At 27.3% G+C, this 21,881-nt stretch overlaps 1 protein-coding gene across 1 annotated transcript; it reads right to left on the bottom strand.

Moving 5' to 3' along the window:
- Nucleotides 1-2,487: 2,487 nt before the first annotated feature.
- On the bottom strand, nucleotides 2,488-6,210 carry LOC108332120 (adenine phosphoribosyltransferase 5). Its single transcript, XM_017567245.2, has 7 exons — nucleotides 5,891-6,210; nucleotides 5,543-5,653; nucleotides 4,661-4,753; nucleotides 3,763-3,912; nucleotides 3,581-3,639; nucleotides 3,223-3,295; nucleotides 2,488-2,685 (listed from the first exon to the last, which is right to left on the bottom strand). Exons 1-6 carry the CDS (start codon nucleotides 5,979-5,981, stop codon nucleotides 3,224-3,226), a joined length of 576 nt encoding a protein of 191 aa, XP_017422734.1. The 5' UTR covers nucleotides 5,982-6,210; the 3' UTR covers nucleotides 2,488-2,685; nucleotide 3,223.
- Nucleotides 6,211-21,881: the final 15,671 nt, after the last annotated feature.

Here is a 21,881-nt window from a genome sequence, read left to right as displayed (position 1 = left end):
AAAATTCACCGAAAGCTATGAAACTAAATATTTGAACGAAGACATTATATCAATTTGATATGGTACATCAAAATTCAAATGGGATTAACTGATATTGAAATAATGTTATATTTTAGTTTTTATTAAAGTATATTGAATTTGATATAGTATGTCAATATTAAAAATATACATTTTTGTTTAAAGTAAGATTAACTCTAACTGAGTAATAAAATTTCATAGGAGTAGAATATATATATATATATATATATATATATATATATATATATATATATATATATATATATATATATATATATATATATATATGTTTCAGTGTGATTGTTTGGGATCGAGATACGAACCTGGTTAGTGATGTTTTATTACTCTTGTACGTCTGGGACCGTTGTCTTTCCTTCAATGAGAGTGGGGGTACCTGCGAAGATACTCCGATGCTAAAGTCAAATATGAGTAGTGGAACTTTAGTTTTCTCAATCAGTGATTTTTTTACAAAGTGAACTCTTTAATCTTAGAACAAAACGTACCTTTCTCATTTAGGTTCTCCTGTATTTTACCTAAAAAGTAAAATAAATTGATTACCTTAAAATTCGGTTAGTTGGCAAATTCGGTTACCTATCTGTAGTCCACGTTAGTCTTACTATTCGGTTAGTTGGCTCTGTAATCTGCGCTATTACGGTTAGATATTTTTGACTATTTCTTCTTTAACTGGATTATTGGTCTAATTATTTAAATGTTGAGCGTCCACCAACCTCGTTTAACGTAATTGAGCGTCCGCTGGTCTTGGCTTGATTTGGTTGACTGAGTGTCATAACGTCATTTGACTTTTGACGAACGCTTTGACCTACTTATGAATGTTTGACGAGCGCTTTCAACTATAGGATAGTTGACGAGCGTTTGGTATAGTTGGAAGATGGCGAGCATCTCTATAGTGGATAGAGTGATCGGTTGATTGGTTGTGGCTGATAACTACTCGGTCTAGATATCATACTATACAATATATAAAGAGAAAATTATTTTAAAAAATTGGTATTTTACGATAAACAAAATACTCACTTTGAAAAAGAGCATTTTCATTTAATAAATACACTCCAATTTATTATTATTATTTTATATATATATTTTTACTTTTAACTTTTGTGTATGTTCTACACTTTGTTAATTTTATTGTTACTTTCAAATTAATAAGCCAAATTTTAACTTTTCTTTTATATATATATATATATATATATATATATATATATATATATATATATATATATGTGTGTGTGTGTGTGTGTGTGTTAGTTTTTAGTCGTAAAATTAAAATCTGTCTAAGTCCAAAATTTTGATATAGTTTATTCTTTAAATTTTAAAGGTGAATAATATAATTCGTATAACAAAAAATGTTGTGAAATTTTGTTGACATGTTAAAAAACATTTCAGGTTGGTATTTAAGGTTTTTATATTATTTGATAGATTTCAATTCAAATACCAATAGAAATAAAGTTGACGTCATTAAATTAAGAAAACTATTTTTATTTATTTTTAAAATTTTGATACTAAAATGTCTCCAAATATAAAACAAATAAATTTTAATTTCGCATTCAAGTTTAAAAATTAAAAACATATATAATCTTAAAATAATTAATGAGAAAGAAAAAATAGAAACATATATTCTACACATTAAAATTTTGATAAATATTACCGACATAAATAAAATGTATTTTTTTTCTGTGACATAGCTAATTTAGTTAAATAAACTTTTAAATTTATAAAAAAAAAATTTAGAAGCTAAGTTGAAAATCGTAAAATTTCATGCATCTTTATTTTGGTCATTTGAAGAATTCTCACATTTAGGTTTTCTTTTGATGATTTTTTTTTAATAAACATTTATGGAAGAAATATAAAATAAAATATCTAATTACATCTTTTTATTTACATGGAGAAACTTATATGATTAAAACTTTAGTTTTTCAAAATGTGAACGCATTACAAAACAAATAGTTTTTTGGGAAAAACCTAATGTGAATGTGTGATATGTTTTTCAAAATCACGTTAATCGTTAATAATGTGTATAATAAGGATCTAAGCTGCACATGTGGAAAACCAAAAAGAAAAAAGAAAAACACGGCTTAGGGATATGTCTCGTGTGAACACCTAAATTATAGCGCTAAAAGTTGCAAGTCAAATCTAACGCTAACAATTTTGGAAAACAAATAATGACTTTTATTGTTAAAACTTTGCAAGATTTATTAGTTTTGTTCGATAAATTATACTAAATATGTTTTGGTCGAGCCAAAATTAATTGATTTATTACTTTAATAACATGTATTGATCGTATTTTCTAAGTAAATAACCGTCATTGATAAAATACAATTGAAATAATTAAGCGAATGAGCTCCAAGTATAAAAGGGGATTTTTGAAAGAAATTGTAATATAATATTTTCATTTGTAGAAATGAAATAAAGCAATTTGATTGTGATGGAATAATGAAAAGATAATCGAAGAAATGCAAGAAGAATCCAACCCTTCTTTAATAATGATTGTTCAAAAGTGTTGGCCATGATGGCTAACATGTACAGAGAAGATAAAGACATGAATTCCCAGAATGATATTTCGCCATTTTCCAGATTTCATGAGCCGAAAACTTATCACATTATGGTCTCTCTCACCAAGCTTCCTTTTCTATGATCCAACTAACATCACATCTGCATCAACATGCTCTTGTAAGGATAGGATAAAACCACAAAAAGCAAAAACCAGTGTTAGATTTGTATAATATATATAAGATCTTTTCCACATTGCGGCACCCATATTGGCCCCCTCTGCAAATCAAGGGTCAAAACCAAACCCTAGGCAACTCTCTTTTTTGTTTTAGGTTTATAGGCATATGTCAAAAACATACAACAGTTAATGTACTTTTCACACTGTTCTCTATTCATAAACTCACATACATACAACAATTTCATTGATTTTAGTTTTTTTATTTAATAAACTTACAGCTTGTTATGCACGATATATGCTCATTTACGGTTTAACCCTAAAAGTGCAGCCTCATTTTAGAGGGCACACTAGCCAAGTGTAGAGCCATAGATAACTTTAAGAGATTGCCATAAAAGGTAGCACCAAGGGTCAAAAGTCGCTAAAAAGACCCAAAGCTGTTTGAAACATGTTTACATTGTGAGAGAGCATGAAGCAAAACAAATAGAGTTATTACTCCAAGGAATTAGTGGTTGGTGGCGTACCTTAATAACATTTATCTGCTTTACGCGGCTCAACAAGAACATAAAGTGGCTTTCCAATGAGCCTGCACTGCCCCTGAGAGAGAGAAAACTTCAATTTAATTTGCATAGTTTCAGCAGAATATAATTTTTCGATAACAAAATTATGTTTAACATCTGATAGAGGAATCCTTTTTGGTGTTTGGCATTATGCAGAAGTTGAAAATGTTGTTGTTAAGCATGCACTGAGATGTACTAAACCGGTGACTCGTGATATCGTATAGAGCAATCCAGCATAGAAAAGAAGCAAGAATTTTTAACTTGTGGTGGTGAGCTTGAACAGCATAGAAATTTCCGAGAAAGGTAAATAATTAGTGGTTACCTTGACATCAGGCACACCGATGACACAAGCACATTCCACTACTTGAGCACCAACACGTTCTACAAAACAAGTTGAAAGAAGGGACCACATCCATTGAACCATCACAAGTGAAATAAAGAAGAAAAGAATATAGACAAAAAGTGAGAGGCCCTCCCCCACCCCAAAAAGAGGCTGCAAATCACCTAGAAGTTTTACTCCTGCTGACAGAGTTCCACCTGTGGCCACCAAGTCATCAATTACTATGGCCCGTTCACCCGGCTGGACAGCACCAACATGCAACTCCAAACAATCTGTCCCATATTCTAGAGCATATTTTTCTGAAATCACTTCACCTATGCACAAAACAATCTCAAGGTTACTTTTCCCTAATCCCGAATTCACATTAATTTCAGATTTCATTCCACCTAACACCCATTTCTGCTATTTAAAAGTACCACATCCAAGGTGATTTCCAAAACATGTTCAAACCTCATCAGTGATATCTTTGACTCCATTCACATCATCAATTTAATTAGTTTTAGAGGAACCAATTTCAAATTGTTGCAACAGTGAAAACATTACAAGCCTTGACGTTGTCTTTCACTACTCTAATTCAGTATGCCACAGCGGTATCAGCTATAATTTAAACACACCATTACAATGATTACTGATCCCAGAGGACTTTCATCTGATGCACGTGCTTCAGTATTCAGTACATGAAAGTAAGCTGAAAATGATCTATATCAGTTTTGTACAAGACACCTCAACAAGAATTCGATGTAAAATGTACTGCGTGGAAAACAGTTGGATCCGATTTAGGCCTCCAGTAGTTAATAGGTTTAAAATAAAAATGAATGGCAATGCTGAAAAAACACATCTATTCCCAATTCAAGCAGAAATGTTGATCAGTACGGTTGAATGCAGATCAGGCAACTCCCACTACTAACACAGAAATACAGAAAGTGGTCTCAATATTCTGTTGTTTTGGTGTCACAGTTTGGTACTTTCAAGTCTCAGATTTGACCAAGTTTGTCAAGTGTCAACTTTGACCCAAGTCTGGACACAATCTCTTATTGAAGATTGGAAAAAACACAAATATACCTGGCAGCTTCCGTGGTTTGCGTAAGGGGACAAACTTTGCACCAATGCCCAACGCAATTGAAGGACCAAACATGAATCCCCTTGCCTCAATTCCTACATGTAAGTCAAATGCATTAATAATCAACCAAAGGCAACAACCGCAGCAATTGCCATTAAATCTACTAAGCCCCTTCATTCGTTGATGGGTCATTGTTAAAAATGACAATCATGCTTGGATTTGTTTTTATCGAACAGGCTATCATTACAAGACATGTACGTGGCCTAAATTGATGTTGCCATTGTTTTCTCAGTCAAAAATCAGAATCAGAAGGCTTCCAAGTTAGAAAATACTTTGAATGTTACATATGGTGCCAACCCACGACCTAACTCTCAAGTCCACCGCAAAAAGGTATATATTTTATCGCCGTGAAATAAAAAACACCAATAAAATAAAAGTAACCGAAATCGCGAATAGAAAAGGGGAAACTGGATGCGAAGCATTTTTTATAATAAAATAGGTAGAAAAAAAAATGCCGTAAAGGAAATTGTGTAACGAAAAATGAAAAAGGGAAGTAAAACTTACTCCAAAGAACACCCAGAAATAAACCCCATAATATAAAATATTTACGAAATGGAAAAACAAAAGAATTAACAGAGAAAAAAGGAACCAGAACGAGCCGGGTCTCATTCTGCAAATGAAAGGAGAAACCTTGGTGCTAAAACTACCACCCCAAAAAATTTTAACTTCACATTCTGAAACTTTAACTTCTTCTTTTTCTTAAAAAAAAAAGTTTATGCTCTCGAAGCAACAAGAGGATACAGAAAAAAAGAAATGTTTTTCTTTTTTTAAAATAGTAGCGGACAGAGTGGAAGAGAAGGTGATGGAAGAGTACAGTACGGTACCGGCAACAACGGAAATGTGCATGTCTCTGTAACGATCGACAAAAATGTCGACCGTGTCTTTAAACGCCTTGTGATCCAACAACAATGTCGTTATGTCCTGGAACATTATTCCTGCGAATTTCACCACCCCCCATTAGTTTAATCCACCAAAACACACTCCTTAAAAATAAACAAAACTAAATGAATGGTTGCAGATCTGTTGGGTAAAAAAAGTTCGAACTGCAGCAACAAAAGAAGAAAAAGGTTTCCAATAAAAAAATAAAAACAGGAAGAAGAGGGAGAGGAGAAGCTTCAAACAAAATAAAATAGATGGAAATTTCAGAGAGAGAGAGAGAGAGAAAGAGGGACCATGCTTGGGGAAGTGAGGGACGACTCTGATGGCCTGAGAAATGGCTTGAAGTCTGGGGTCTCCCTTGAGGCCATTCTCTTCTGCAAACATTTTTGTGTTGTTGTTTTGTTTTGAGTTGATGTTGTCTGGGTTTGGTTTTGAATAAAGTGAGAGTGTTGTGTTGTGTGTGATGTGTAGAGAGATTGAAAAAGGTGATTTGCTTTGGGGCTTTTTGTGTGTTCCCTCCGAAACTGTTACTGCTTATTCTACTGCTGCTATTACTTTTTTTGTTGGTATGGAAGAAGAACCAAAGCTTATATAAACTTAACAAAGTGTGGGCATTTTGTTTCAAGCTTATTTATTTATATCCAGCGTCACTCCCAAAACCCACCACATTCTGACTCAACTCATTATCCTCACGCGATTTCCCAGCCCCTACTCACACGCACTTCCTTTTTTTACACTTTTCTTTCTTTCAAATCAATCATCAATTTTCTACCTAAATTCAGAAATTAACAATTCCATAACAATTTACATTCACAAAAAAAATATATCAAAACTTTTGGTCTGATTACTTTCATCACACGTTACTTAATTGCACTCTTCTCAATTAAAAACTTATTGATTGCAATTAATACTTTTGTTCAGTTTCAAAGTGACCAAGACGTTTCATTGTTTTAACTTTAGTGAATAGTCTTCAATTTCATTTATGAGGATTTAATTTATTAAATATTTTTATTAAACATTGCTCGTGTTCATTTAATTAACTTGTATGGACTTATAAAAAAGTAAGGATTTTTTCCTTTTGAGTTTATTATTGTTTTACTTTAATAGTTATCTCAAACTTTAGTCTTACATAATCCCATAAAAAAATTGATTGTACAATATCATTATACTAAAATCAAACATGCTTTTTCAAAGATATTTTTAATACGAAATTAAAGAACTTCTTCATTAATAATATGTAATTTAATTTTTTTTAATTATTAATTTAAAACAATTAATTATTTATTTATTTCATTCGAATAACTTTTCACAGTCATGTTCTTTGAACCTATATAAATTCTTTTTTCAGTTAAAGTGTATCAAGGTTTAATAAACAAAAAAATCATCATTTATGATTATTTTAATAATTTTTATTTTTAATTTAAAATAAATAAAAAAATTAAAAATACTCACTTAATCCATATTCACATTCTTTATTTATCTAATTTATTTTTCTCTTATCTCTATCCTTTCTCACCTAGAGAACAATCTGTAACACTGTAATTTGTTGTTTTTGTTTTATTGGTTTATTTGTTTGTTATTTTAATAACAAAATAATTAATTATGTTGATGTTGATTTTTTATTTCAAGGTTGTATTATATCTTTTTTCTTGTGATTGTTATTAAATTTCGTTTTTAAATTTTAGAACTAATAGTTGTGACGTGATTCAAACTGCAAAAAAGGAAACAAAAATTCATGTGACGTGATTCAAACAAAAGTCCAAATTTCAATCTGAGAGCTAATGTCGATTAAACTAACAAAATATGGAAAATTTTGGAAAGTCAGATGAAATAGATAACATTTAATCAGAAATTGGTAGCACAATAGCAAAAGACACATGTCTTTACCAAATATTACAGCACAAGGAACAATTGCTTTAAAGTTTCATAAGCATATGTAGCAAAAACGTAAAACTTCTACATTGTTATTCAATCTTAAAAGCTAACATATTTGACATACATGATGATTCTGATAAATGAAGGTATAATATAAAAAAATAACTATCATTTATTCTTTATGTAAATAATTGCATGATAAATAACTGCATTATGGGGCTATGACAAAGAGAATGTTTGAGTGAAAGAGATAAAAGACAAAGGATTGAAGAGAAAGGTGAGTAAGGGTATGAAGTTTCTTATTTTTTTTAGTTTTGAAAATGAAAATTATTCAAATACTCTTTTTTATTTTTCTTAATTTTAAATTATCTTTATATTTAAAGTATATCTTTTTTCTATTAATAAGATTTTTTTGTTTACTAAAACTTGAAACACTTAATTATATTTACATAAATTAACATATATATATATATATATATATTTCTAATATTTTTTTCTTGTCACAGTTTTTGTGTAATTATGTTTAAGTAATATAGTTAATTAAATATTTTGTATGTCTTATATTTAAATATTTTTACTTTTTTTTAATATTCTTATTTATTGTATATTTTCTTTTCACACGAGAATGATTAACATTCTCAATGTAAATTAGTTGGAATTATGTTTATTTATATTGGACTGAAATTGAATATTTAGCGTTAAATTACTTTTACATATATCACCGATTATGTATAGAAGACTCAAAAGTGAAGAAAAAAATTTTAAAATAAAAACTATTAAAATATGAGTAAAGGTGAAGCATGAATATTTAATATAACATAAAAGATTAAATGTACGTGAAAAATATTATAATATAAACGATTAAATGTACGTGAAAACTATTTATTTTAAAAGAGCATGACTCTGAAAAGTTATTCGAATGAAATAAATATAGAATTGATTGTTTTAAATTAATAATTAAAAAGAAATTAAATTACATATTATTAATGTAGTAGTTCTTTAATTTCGTATTAAAAATATCTTTGAAAAAGGATGTTTGATTTTAGTATAATGATATTGTATAATCAATTTTTTTATCGGATTGTTTAATGGAACTACATATGTAAGACTAAAGTTTGAGATAACTATTAAAGTAAAACAATCAACAAAAAGATAAAATCTTACTTTTTTTTATGTCTTCCGTTAACACATGAATTTTCTTTTTGTATAATTTTTGTGTTATTAATAATATATGTTTTTCTAATTCGGGATAAAATTCATTTTTCATGTATTAATACTTAATGTGAATTTATTTCATGCTTGGTTTGTGATTATTGAGGAATTAAGAAATATAACTTGAATTTTACATCAAATTGAACACCTATTGGATGTTTATATTTCATTAGTAATTTTATATTTTTAAATCTAATATACGATTTCACTTGTTGAAGATTCGAGTGATTGAAATTTGATGAGTGATCATATGCTTAGGGATATGATTGTAGTATAATTGTGAGTTGATTTTGACATAAATATAGAATTGAAATGTTTAATAATGTAAGTGAATGAAGTGGATGAACTCTAGTTTTAACAAAATTTAAATAATTTATGTCATATTTTATTGTACACTAACAATTCTATGAAAATGTCAAAAAAAGTTTCTAATATTTTTGTGATCTATGTCGTATAATTGACTTATTGAGTGCAAGAATTGTCGAGTGTTACACAAGTCTCTTGGAATAAAATGAAATTTATCACTTATTACACTGTGAATGGTGCATTTGTCGCTAGTTTAGCAACTAACCGTTACTTAAATAAACTATAAGTATTTTAATAATTTAAACTGGTGTAGGGATATGACATGGATGAGTATTATGACAGGTATGGGGGCAGAGATAAGAGATTTGTACATCTACATCTCCATCGTCACATCCAATTGAAAAGTCGTGTATTACTCATACCAATATTCATGCATTACGAGGATTATCTGTAAAAACAGAACAAGTTCAAACAATACTCATAGGAAGGTTTAGTTGTCATCCATAAATCCTACTCTTTGTTAGTTTTTCAATCGTTATGTTCAAGTTCGACTATATATATATAGTCAAAGCGAGCATGTGGCTTTGGACTTATGTTAACATTTCCACGATCAACCACTTGAATGTTCTCACTTTAGGCCATTTGAATGTTCAAGTGTGACTTTGACCATTGAGTATAAAGTACAAGTATAATTAAAAAAATTAGACACCATAATATAAAGATAAATATCCATAAATATAATAACTTAATATTTTAAATTAAAAGTACTCTCAATCATTTTGTGTATTTGAATCAAATATAGCTTATGTTATATTTCCCAATTATGTTAACTTTTATTAATTTTTATGAATTCAACTATTATGATTTTTTTTATTTTGAAAATATAAAAGATATGTTATGTACAAGAGTTTATTATTTTATTTTATATATAAAAAGAATTAATATTTATAATATCTTAAACTTAGTTTTTTAAATTTAAATAATAAATATATTGTTTTATCTTTATATAAAAAATAATTTTTAAGGAAATTATTTAAAAAGAATTAAATAACAAATGTATTAATTGAATATATTTAAATTTTTATTTTGGTTTTAGTACATATTTATTTAAATTTTAAACTTTAAATTTAATTATCTTCATTTGATATTTGATTTCATTTTATTTTTCGTTAATTTTTTTTTTGCGAGATCATATATTTATTTCACTTGTTATTGTTTTTTTTATTTGAGTTGTATTTATTGTGAGTTTACTTGTAATAACATTACACTTTTATTAGATGTAAAATATAATATAATTAATTATATTTTAATATAATAATTATTTTATTATTATCAAGTAAAACAGTTATTTTTATAATTATAATATAAATCTGTAGAGGTTTTTCTTTCAAAATCACTGGTAACAAATTAGTTTGTTAATGTAACGAGGAGTTTGAATTTGAGTCAAATGTACAAACTATAATTTTGTGTATAAAATTCATAGTTATAAAGGACAATTCACTTGGACAATCACTGGAAATTCTCTTAACAATTACATTATATGCATACATACTAAAAAGGAATTAGTAGTACAATTCTAAGATTGTTGGTGAAATTTTTATTTTTTTTTTTCTGTGAAGTGAACTGCTGAAATGGGTAAGTAATAAATAAGAATAAGAATGAGAATTTTTTGAAAGCGATCTCTTGAAGCTGAAGTTACTTTTATTTTTATTTTTGAATTTTGACTTTAATATGTTGAAAAAAGTGGTGGGAAGATAGGTGTCGGGCAATAGGACACTCACCTAAATGCGTACAGAAAAATAGAGAGAGTATTGATTGATTTTATCTAAAGATTTTATAATAACACATTTGAATCCACGTACTTTTCTCACAGTACACACCATTACCATTTTCCTTTTCCCCATCAGATGGATTGCAAACAAACACAATATTCAGACTGACAAATTTACATTACATGAAACTATTTATTTTGTGTGGTATGTTTTAAACGGTAATATGTGTCTTTATTCTTTACCTTTAAATGAGAATGAGAGAAAATGGTTTTAGATTTTTATAAAGTGGAGTTTATCTTCTCATGAAAAGGGAGATTAAATCTCATTGTCCAGTTAAAAACATGTGTTGTATGTCTTATGACCAATCTTTTTTCTCTTGTTGTAATAGTTAAGGACAACAAAGTTATAGTTACTCTCATGGTGATGGGTGTAGGGTTTTGGGCTTGACACTCATTTGTGATTACGGAGAGGTTGTAAATGTGAGAATTGAATGTTGGTAAGCAATGTTGGAATTATGCTAGTTACAAGGTTATATTCACTAATTCATTTTTCGGGTAATGTTTTATGGATAAATGATTATTTATAAGACATGATACGTGGTGTTGGTGAGAAAATTTTTAGAAGAACTCATTTATATGATTTTTTAAGAATGATTTAGAGAAAGAATTGTATCCAGAATACTCCAACTTTACACGCCTATTATCAACTTTGAAATTGTTTAGTTCAAAAACAAAAAATGAATGAACTAATAAAAGTTTTATAGAGTTATTGGAGTTGTTGAATAAGATGTTTTCAAAAAATAAGCACGCTCAACAATGCTCCCTGCCACTAAGCACCAAAACTTTCACAAAAAAATACATTCATTTGTATAAATCCCTTCATTGAAGGTCAATCATTAATGTACCTCGGTTTGACTCTTAATCGATGTCATTACTTGAAGAATTGTTTAAATCAATGAAACTATAATATTTTAGTTGTTAAAGTGAGTGTCATGTTCATACATGTAGGTATTATGCATATCATTACCTTTAGGTATTATGCATATCATTACCTTTAAAGTATATACAATTTATTATCTTTTATAAATCATGCTCTAAATATAACATTAAACACATGCATATAACATATCACAATTTAATCACTTTTTAGTTAATTAAGTTCGTAAGGTTATAAATAAAAAATAAAATATCTCATTTTTCATTTTCTTAAAAATATAATCTCTTTATAACTTATTCATTTCACTTCTCCTTAAAATTTTGAGTCATCATTTTATCATTTTTCTTATTCAAACCTCGTCAACTAAAGTGAGTTTAGATCATTTTAACCTATCAAAATCTTGATTCAATTAAGTTATTTTTTTTTCTTTAAATGTTAATTTTTTCTTGCATGTGAGATAATATTATCACACATGTGCATGATAAAAAAAATATCAATAAAAAAAATATCAAAATTCTTAAGAGGAAGTTAGAGCATCCAAAATCACTAATCATTGTCTTTTTTAAAGTGAATTCTTTTAGAGCAAGGAGTTTCAATTTAAAAGAACTTTGACTAATATTTACGTTGGAGGCATTAAAATCTTAAGAATGATTAAACTCGGTTATATATATCGTGCAAGGATATAATGTATATGATGATCTACTTTTATATTTAATTGTTTGAGTTAGTTGAAGGCTTCATACCTGATTTCCATGTTTGAAATTACGACTCTGATTTTGATTGGATAAGTGTTTTTATTGTTATATACGTTGAATTTGACATTGGATGTTGTTGTTCTTAAAACTATTCAAGTACTATGATAAACTAGACTAAAATATTTTTATTTCAAGTTTTGTTTAATGTGAATATATAATTTTTTTTAAGTTTAGTTTTTTTTTATCTCACAAAGTTTTGAATTATTATTATTTGCATATCTTACTTAAATTAATATAGAGTTGATCATTTGAATAAGATTCAAACGATCTCATTAAACGCTGGTGTAGAAGTTCATCGCTCAAACATTCAATTACGAAAAAAATAATATTTAAATACCCAAATGGTAATTTGTGTGGGAGAAAAGTTATAACGTTTATATCTCCTCAAATGCATGTTTTAACTTTCAATAAAGAGTCAATTTCAATTTCTTTTACTATTAACCCAAATGTCACTAAGAAGGGTATGAATGCTCAAATAAAAAGTTGCATTATTTTAGCAATCAAATTGACATTTGAATGAGGAAAAACTATTTTAGGAAATATTTTAAGTGAGGAGAGTTTCCTCAAGTTATATTTTCCTATTGATTAAGAGTAATGGTATTATGACACACTTTTACATTCATTTGACATAGAGTATAAAGGTAAAATAGTCTTAAAAGTGTAAAGTTTTGTATTTTCTAAAAAAAGAAGAGAGTAAAAAGTAAACAAGGGTACTATCAAATGAATGTAAAAATTTAATTTAATTATATCTCATCACGGATTTGAGCCGGATTGGGTTTGAAAAAATGTAATTTTTTTAACCCGACTCACCCAGGTTGAACCCGTGTTGAGCCAGGTTGGCTAAAAAATATTTTAAGAGAGAAAAATATTATAGATTTATTTATTCAAGACTCTAATATTATAGATGGACAAGTGATACAAAAATTATCAATATTAAAACCTTATTTGTTTGCCTTTTGTGCTTGTTTTTGGATTACTTGTATGATAATTTTTTTATTTATTTTGAATTGTCTTTAAAGTTTAACATCGTTTTATAATGAAATTTATTTAGATTTAAATTAAAAAAAACATAATTTTTTATTTAAAAAAAATTATAATTAAATGAACCAGTGAGCCAACCTGTTTAACCCACTAGTTCAAATTTTTTCAGCTCGCTAATAAGTGAACCGGGTTAGGTTAACTCACTAAGTGACCAACCCGTAGTGGGCCGAACTAGGTGAGCCGGGTTACCTATTTTGACAGTTCTAATGTACATTATTATTATTATTATTATTATTATTATTATTATTATTATTATTAAATTGATATGATTGTTTAGAGAAGTGTATATGATTATATCCTTATTTGAGTCCAATGAATTTCTCTGTTAAAAAGCTATGACGTGTGTTACTTTTTTGGGAACACTAATTGACTTGTCTGAGGGTATACATTAACTAATGAAATTATTACTAAATGAAGAGATATATATGTTTCACCGTGTAGATGAAGATATTAGATGCAAAAAGTCTATAACGATTTATAATCATCCAACGCAAAGTCAGGTAAACCAAATTATAATGCAATGATTTTGCTTAGATTACTACAACCTTAAGTAAAAAAAATTATGCAATGACTATTAATTACATTAGAGTTTCAATTATTATTTATCGTGAATCAATTTAAAATATATATTTAAATAGAAAAGGCTAATAAATTAATAATGAACCTTCTATTCCTTTTTACCCCTTTAACAAATATCATGAAAGACAAAGTTTTATTTATTTATATTTTACATATAATATTTTGTAAATCTAATAATAAAGTATAACGTTTTTCATACCTATAAAATAAATTAAGTATACATAGAATAATAACCTATAAACAACCTGATATTATAAATACTTTTATATTATTGATTTTTTTCTAAAATTTTATCGATATCATATCATATCATATCACCTATTAATTCTTACACATTTTTTTTTCAAAAAAATTTCTTACTATCATATCTTATGATATGAGACTAGATTTACCGAAATAAAATATGATATGATGAATGGAAGCATGCATGGGTAAAATGTAGGTGGCATTAAATGTGCACCAAACATTATTTATGAACACAACACAAGCATTACTGCACTGCACTGGGATACTCCCAAATTCAAATTGCCTGCCACATCCTATTCACTCTTAGATTTTCTTAGGTCCAAAAGATTTTTTTGGTACAGTTAGGTGCACCGGATTTTTTTTCATTTATTGTTTTCTTAGCTGCAGAATTATCATTCAAATACTCAACAATTTCACGTTTTCTAATTTCGTTACACTTTTAAAATGCATACAATTCTTTTAAATAAATTTTAAAAATAAAAAACAGCTGTAGGTAAATATAATATAAATAAAATCTGTATTAAACCTACAATTTAATTTTCATACACATTGAATGAGAATAGTTTTATTAAACAGGGAATTATCATTTCGGCAACTTTTAGCTTGGAATGAAATTCTTTTAAGAAAAGCGCAACTTTTATGAAAATAAATCTCATTACGCAAAATATATGTTATAACAGTCTATGTCTGACTATTATTCAAATAAAAAATATCATTTAAATGACATATCTTAGTCTCTGTTTCAATTCTTTACTTGAGTGGGAAATCTTTTATGAATATTGTCTATGAGATTTCATCTTACGTATTCTAAGAGAGAAAATTGCTTGTCTGACTGAGAACCACATAGATTCATTAATTCAAACTTAAAATTTGAAATAGTCATGAATTTCAACTTCTCAAATCATATTGATAACTTCTTAGTTCAATATTTAAAACACAAAGCTATAATAACAATCAAACATCTGCATAAATTTACACAATTATGATTATTATATCTCACATTCAACTAGTTGAATAAGAATATCAATTTTCTTTTTTTAGATTTGTAAGGTTGATAAAACAACACAAAATAAAATATTCACTTATATCCTAAAAAAAGGAGTTGAGAATAATTTTTTTTTTATCCTCATTTATTATTAGTAAAGTTAAGAATAATAACACGTCATCACCCGTGAATAAAATGTAGTTTGATGACACGCAAGTTAAGACTGACACGAAGAAAACAAAACGTGAAGAAAAGAAAAGTAAGTGGAGGAGAGTGGGAGAGACGCGCAGAAAAAGGAAGTGGGATTGAGATGGAAGGAGGCCCCAGAGATGAAGGCACTGTTGATGCGCACGCGAGCGTACCATAAAACATGATAACATGATCATTAATACCTTTAGACCATCCATCACATCCTCCCGATTCACATTTTATTTCCCTTTTCTCTTCTCATTATTCTTTTACCTTTTTCTTTCATTATTATTTCATACATTCCCTTTATTAACAAGAAATTGTAATACTAATAATAATAATAATAATATATATAATATATATAAAGAGATATTTTCTTATATTTATTAATAGATTTAATAGATGTAGTAATAAATAGATATTTTTATTAGAGACAGCGGGTGATGAAAGTAGATCTTCTTAGGATCGAGGAGCCCACAGAGTGTTGGTGATGATTATGGAATGGCGGGGACCTCGTACTACCATGGACATGTCCATGCCCATAGCTCATCATAACCTTTTTTTCTTCCTTATCTGGAAAGACACACTACAATTACATATTAAACCTAACCACATCTTTTTATTTTTGTCTTTATCACTAATCATAACCTCACACACATGCTTACAATTTCTTTATCGTAATCTCAACAGTCCTTTAATAGTTTTCATCTGCTCCCTATTTTCAGTTTCAGTCACTGCATATGTACTTTTTTTTTAAATATCAATCCAAAGGACAGGATCAGATCCTAATTCCAGATTCTGTACTTCCATGCTTCCCATACCTTTTTCTTTTTTTACCTGAAAATATTTTTTTTATAATTTTATAAAATAATTTTGAATGAATCACAAAATAACACATAAATAATATTAAAATATTATAAAAAATTATCAAATTATCAAAATATCATTATTATTTTACATTATTCATTTCATCGTTTTCAAATTTTTTAAAAAAAAATACACTCTTTTTCAAATAATATTAAACTCAAATACCTTAAATATTTATCCACCCGTAATATGCAGTTACTTGATATAGGATGGGAGTAGATAACTGACACCCTCTGCACATTGTTTAGTTTTCGCACTGTTTTTTCCTCTCTCTTCTCACATTGCTTATTCTTTCTGAGATTTCCTTCCATACATTTTTATTTTGTTTCACTGTGCCTTTGGTCCCTTCTTCTACCTTATTCTAAATTACTGTTTTAGTATAACTTATGATTGTCAGCTCAATATTTATAAAGTTCACCGCTTGGTCGAAGTTTTAAAAAGAATGTTGAAAAGATATTTCCAATCCTAAGTTTATGTATATTGGTCCAATTGGAGATTCTACTGCTAAGCAAATTTAATATGTTTTAAGAAGTAAAAACATGTATATTTATAAACTTTTAAGTTGTGATTACATCCGTTTTAATTAAAAGTTCACTTTTAAATTTATAAATACAAAGATAAGTAAAAATGTATGTATTTATTAGAATTTAAAATTTTTATAATAAATTTAACTTTTAAATCTATAAATATATTTCACTTTTAAACTTATAAATACATATGTAAGAAGATAAATGATTGTGTTTATTAGAATTTAAAATTTTATTATAATAATTAATTAGATACTTTTCACTTACTTAAAATGTTAGAATGTCTTTAATAAATATCCTAAACTCGATTTGGAGATCTACATACTAATAACTATTATAACGAAACCTAAATTAATAAGTATGGAAGAATAGTTTTGGTCACCATCTGAAACATTTGTACCATCATTTTATCACTGTTTTAGATATTAAACTTTCGTGATATTCAAAAACAACAATTTACATTCAACTCATATTTTAAAGAGTTAAATATCTGTTTTTACTTTTACTCTTATAAACACTTATAGTTTTTGACTTTAAGTTCAAAAACATAGGTAGATGGATACATACATTCTAATGTTATTACTATCTACACAATTTTTTTCACAAACTATAAAAACAATTATTAAAAAAATAGCACAATATTAGCAAAATGTAACTCAGTTATTTCACCCCTATTTAACACTTAAAGAAAGCTACTCGAAATGATAAGAAGGGTATAAAATTAAATAATTATATTTGTAGTGAACTAGACCTTTCTTAACAATATATAACTTACCATCACATCTTAATAATTGAAACTGCATTATATTAATACGAATAGCATGACTTTTGTATATACCAATAATTATAATATATATATATATATATATATAACAGCCAATAATTTATTTATAAAAATTTAATTATACGCATTATTATAATTTATGAATTCTATTATTGAAACTGTACAGTAGGGTCAATATAACGATTCCATAAATTATATCTTAAACCAAAAATTGTACATTTTGTGTCTGATAATCTGATGATAAATATAACGAGTTACTCTTTTTTAAGAAAAAAAGGAACTTTAAGATATAAATGAGCAAACCATATATAAATGAAAAAAAATTGATATTTCTATAAATAGTAAAATATCACATCAAACTTCTTCGGTTTTAGAAGTTATAGTAGATTCCTGATGAACTTTTTTGTGATCTTTAATACTTTAATGCAAAGTGTTATTGTTACGTGACGTGTTCGGTTACATGTGTAATTAATTCAATGTTTTTATAATGACCTTTTGAATGTTACATGCAAAATTAAATTAAATTAAATATTTATATTATGCTTTTTTGAATGCAAAATTAAAGGTTCACATAATAAAAAAGATAATCTATGGAACTTGCTATGGAGTAATAACTAAGATGGTAAAAGAGAAAAAATCATACTTAATATATTTACAGTTTTTTTTTACAAATATCTTACGAAATAAAAAGTTTTAGATGAAAAGGATAAGATGTAGGAGCTATCATTATCTTTTGTGGAAGTCACTCTTATTTCGTAAAAAAGTTTCAAAGAAATAAAGAAAGCATTCAGTTGCGTAGATTCATCTCTTTTACGTCCTAATCAAATATTGTTGTGGCTATTCAAGAAAAAGGTAAAAATTGCTCAAGTATACAATGTAGACACGCAATTTGAAGTTACCACTAATAGGCTATGTTTGGGTAAAATATTTTTGGAAATTTATTATTTAAACTATATAATTACTATATAATAAACACATGAGAAATTGTAATTACTATATAATAAAATAAATAAAAATTATTATACGAGTCAAAATTAAAAGAGATATAGTTTCATCATGTTTAATTAATTCATTGGAAAATTTATTTTTCATTATATATTATGTATACATGGAATATATATATATATATATATATATATATATATATATATATATATATATATATATATATATATATATATATATTTTGTTACTATGTGTTACTATGGGTTCATTGTCGACCGAACGGTAAAGGTGTAGAAGAGCTTTTACGTTACTTGGGGGTTCATACATTACCGATCGGTTAGGATGACATACGACCCTAAGGAACCGAACGGTCAACGTGCAGGAAAGAGTCTCTCAGCTGTTCGGTCCCGACAACCGTTGAGCAGAGTTAATGCACAAATAAATGTGACAACGACTACTTTAATGTTTGTATTAATGACCATTAAGAGGTAAATTAATTGGTCAGATTCCTTTATACTCTATAAATAAGGGTTGAGGTTCGAGGTAAACTCATGATTTACTTAATACTAAATTATTAAAGGCCTATAAAGAAAATTTCTGATTTGAGCGTGATTGACGTGCCAGAAAGCATCTCATGAGCGCTCGGTTCTGACAGTCGTTGAGCAGAGTTAAGGCGCAATTAATGTCACAACGATTGTTGTTAATGTTTGCATTAATGATCATTAAAAGATAAATTAATTGGTCAGATTCTTATAAACTTTGTAAATAGGGGTTTAATTTCGAGGTAAATTACTAAAGGGTTATATAGAAAAATTCTGACTTGAGCGTCGTAGTGTGTTTTGTAGGTCCCCTGTATACTGATTGTAACCAGAACATGGAGTGGAGAAATATATATATATATATATATATATATATATATATATATATATATATATATATATATATATATATATATATATATATTATTAACAATTTAAGCTAATGGACATATTAAATAATTTTACTATCATAGTCTAACTTATTTACAACAAATTTATACACATTTTACTATAATTGACAACTTTTAATTTTGTTTAAAATAATTTTTATATATTTTATAATAATAGAGAAATTTTTAGTACGATTACGTTGAATTTAATTATATATTGATTCAAAATAAACTTTGGTTGATAATTATAAATTATGAAAAGTGAAGAAATCAGTTGATGAAGATTTGGAATAATTATAAAACTAAATCAACATTAAAAAGTAGACTAAAGACGACAAAGATTATGACTTTAACAATAGTAAGTGAAAAAAAAAACCCTTTAACATTAAAAAAAATAAAATAGATGACATTGAAGTCATTATTGCATACTCTACATTTTGATAACAGTTATACAAAATCATCTTTAAAAAATTGATCTGACAACGATTGTCATCTGTCACTATAGGAACACCATATTTTCAATCCAGTTAAAATAAAACACATTTAAAAGAATTTAAGTATTGATAAAACTTTTTGAGTGGTGATTAGTTCGTAAGAATATACTTTAATCGTTCAATCATACTTAATTTTTTTTTAACAGAAGCAAAGCACTTTAATTCTTCAGCCCGAGCAAGTGTGGGGTTCTGGAAATTATAAAAAAAGAAAAGAGCAATGTTAATGAAGCATTTCTGTGTATAAAAAAATGGATTCCGAATAAGCTTTTCATAAAATATTGTTAGTTGCAGAAGCTCTCATCATAGGTTGTTTCTTTCGGCGATAGCTTTCGTGATAGACTTGTGAGGACTTTGTTTTATACATTAACTATAGTATATAATATCCTAAGAGTTTCCGAAACGAACAATATCATTTCACATCTAAGTTAAGTTCTTCACGTCGTTAGTTATTATTTTTACTATGGATAATTCGTAATTAAAGTTAAAGAGAAAAGTGATTATGAGCATTAAATTAATTTGTAACAAGTATTTGATAAGTTTGAAAGACTTAAGATTACGAAATCTTGGGTTGATCCTTTGTACTTGAATATGAATAAAAGGAGTATCTAATCTAAAGTGTATCATAATCTCCATAATGTAATGGTAGCATTAAAAAATATATTTATAATGAAGGTATGAATCCGAAGCACTAAGAAGCCAATTAAGAGAAAGACGTGAAGGAACAGAGAGAAAAGCGAATCAGGTCGTAATCTTTGAAATCTGCATGTGTATATTAATTGGGTACGCAAGAAAGAGTTTAAGATCATTGATTCTTCAAAGCAACTTGCTATCGCTCACGAAAGAGACATTCTAGCTTGGCTTTTAGTATGGTCCGAGGTTCTAATCATGCTGTTTCTGAAAACCTTATATTTTTTACAGGACTAGCCTCTTCAAATCTTTTCTTTTCTTCTATTTAACTACACATCAAATTAATTTGGAAATTTCCTTTAAAATTAAATTAAACTCAATAGCTAACTTCTTAAAATAGTATCTGTTCTGATAATATCGAGTAACATATAAAAAATATTATTTATTTTGAAAATTAAAAATTTATTACGATTTTGTCCGATAAAAAAAGTATTTTAAGTGTTTTACATCTTAATTTGCAAGCTACTCAAAATTATTAAACTTGATAAAAACATAGTCAAATTATTTATCACCTATTTTAATGAAATTTATTATTTCTTAAATTTATTGAATCACTCCCAAATATTTATATTTACACTCTAAATATACATGTTTAAGGAAAACTCCTTCTTTCTCTTTTTTTTTTACTGAAAATTAATATTTTTTCCAACTTTTATATATCTATAGATATCAATGGATATTATTAAATGAAAAGAGTGATAGAAAAGTTATCTGTGATAACAACAATGTTTTGTAGCGTACAGTACCTCTTTGCTTATTTTAGTGTGGAAAACCTAAAAGCAGAAGAGCAGGTCTAACCGTATCAGATTCTCTGCCACAGTGTCTTAAATTTCTCATTGTGATAGTGGGCTAATGGGAAAGGGTGCCACTTTCACTCCCTTTAAACAACTGTACGTGCGTTCTGCTTCCATTAATCAATTAATGCTCTTTTTAGCTCAATTTATCAATGATTTTTGTCAAATTCAAATCAATGACTGTGCTAACTTCAGTATCAACGACAGATTTCAGGATACAATACATTCGTTCTAATGGAAGAAATGACAGATTTATGGCCATGTGATAGTTGATGTAATAATTAAATCCTAGATAAAAATTAAGATGTTATTGTCAAAAGAAGGTAATTTAATGTTGTTTTAAACTTTGAAAACAGTAAATC

The sequence above is a fragment of the Vigna angularis genome, chromosome 4, assembly GCF_016808095.1.
Source record: "Vigna angularis cultivar LongXiaoDou No.4 chromosome 4, ASM1680809v1, whole genome shotgun sequence".
In the NCBI taxonomy this organism is placed as follows: domain Eukaryota; kingdom Viridiplantae; phylum Streptophyta; class Magnoliopsida; order Fabales; family Fabaceae; genus Vigna; species Vigna angularis.
This window is presented reverse-complemented; position numbering and strand designations above follow the sequence as displayed.

What these genes read in the sequence shown, in the direction of transcription:
- LOC108332120 (XM_017567245.2), bottom strand. Translation starts at nt 5,981, where the DNA reads ATGTTTGCAGAAGAGAATGGCCTCAAGGGAGACCCCAGACTTCAAGCC. An exon ending in CAAACCACGGAAGCTGCCAG is followed by an intron (nt 3,913 to 4,660) that starts GTATATTTGTGT and finishes TTTTGTGCATAG; the next exon opens with GTGAAGTGATTTCAGAAAAA. An exon ending in AGCAGGAGTAAAACTTCTAG is followed by an intron (nt 3,640 to 3,762) that starts GTGATTTGCAGC and finishes CTTGTTTTGTAG; the next exon opens with AACGTGTTGGTGCTCAAGTA.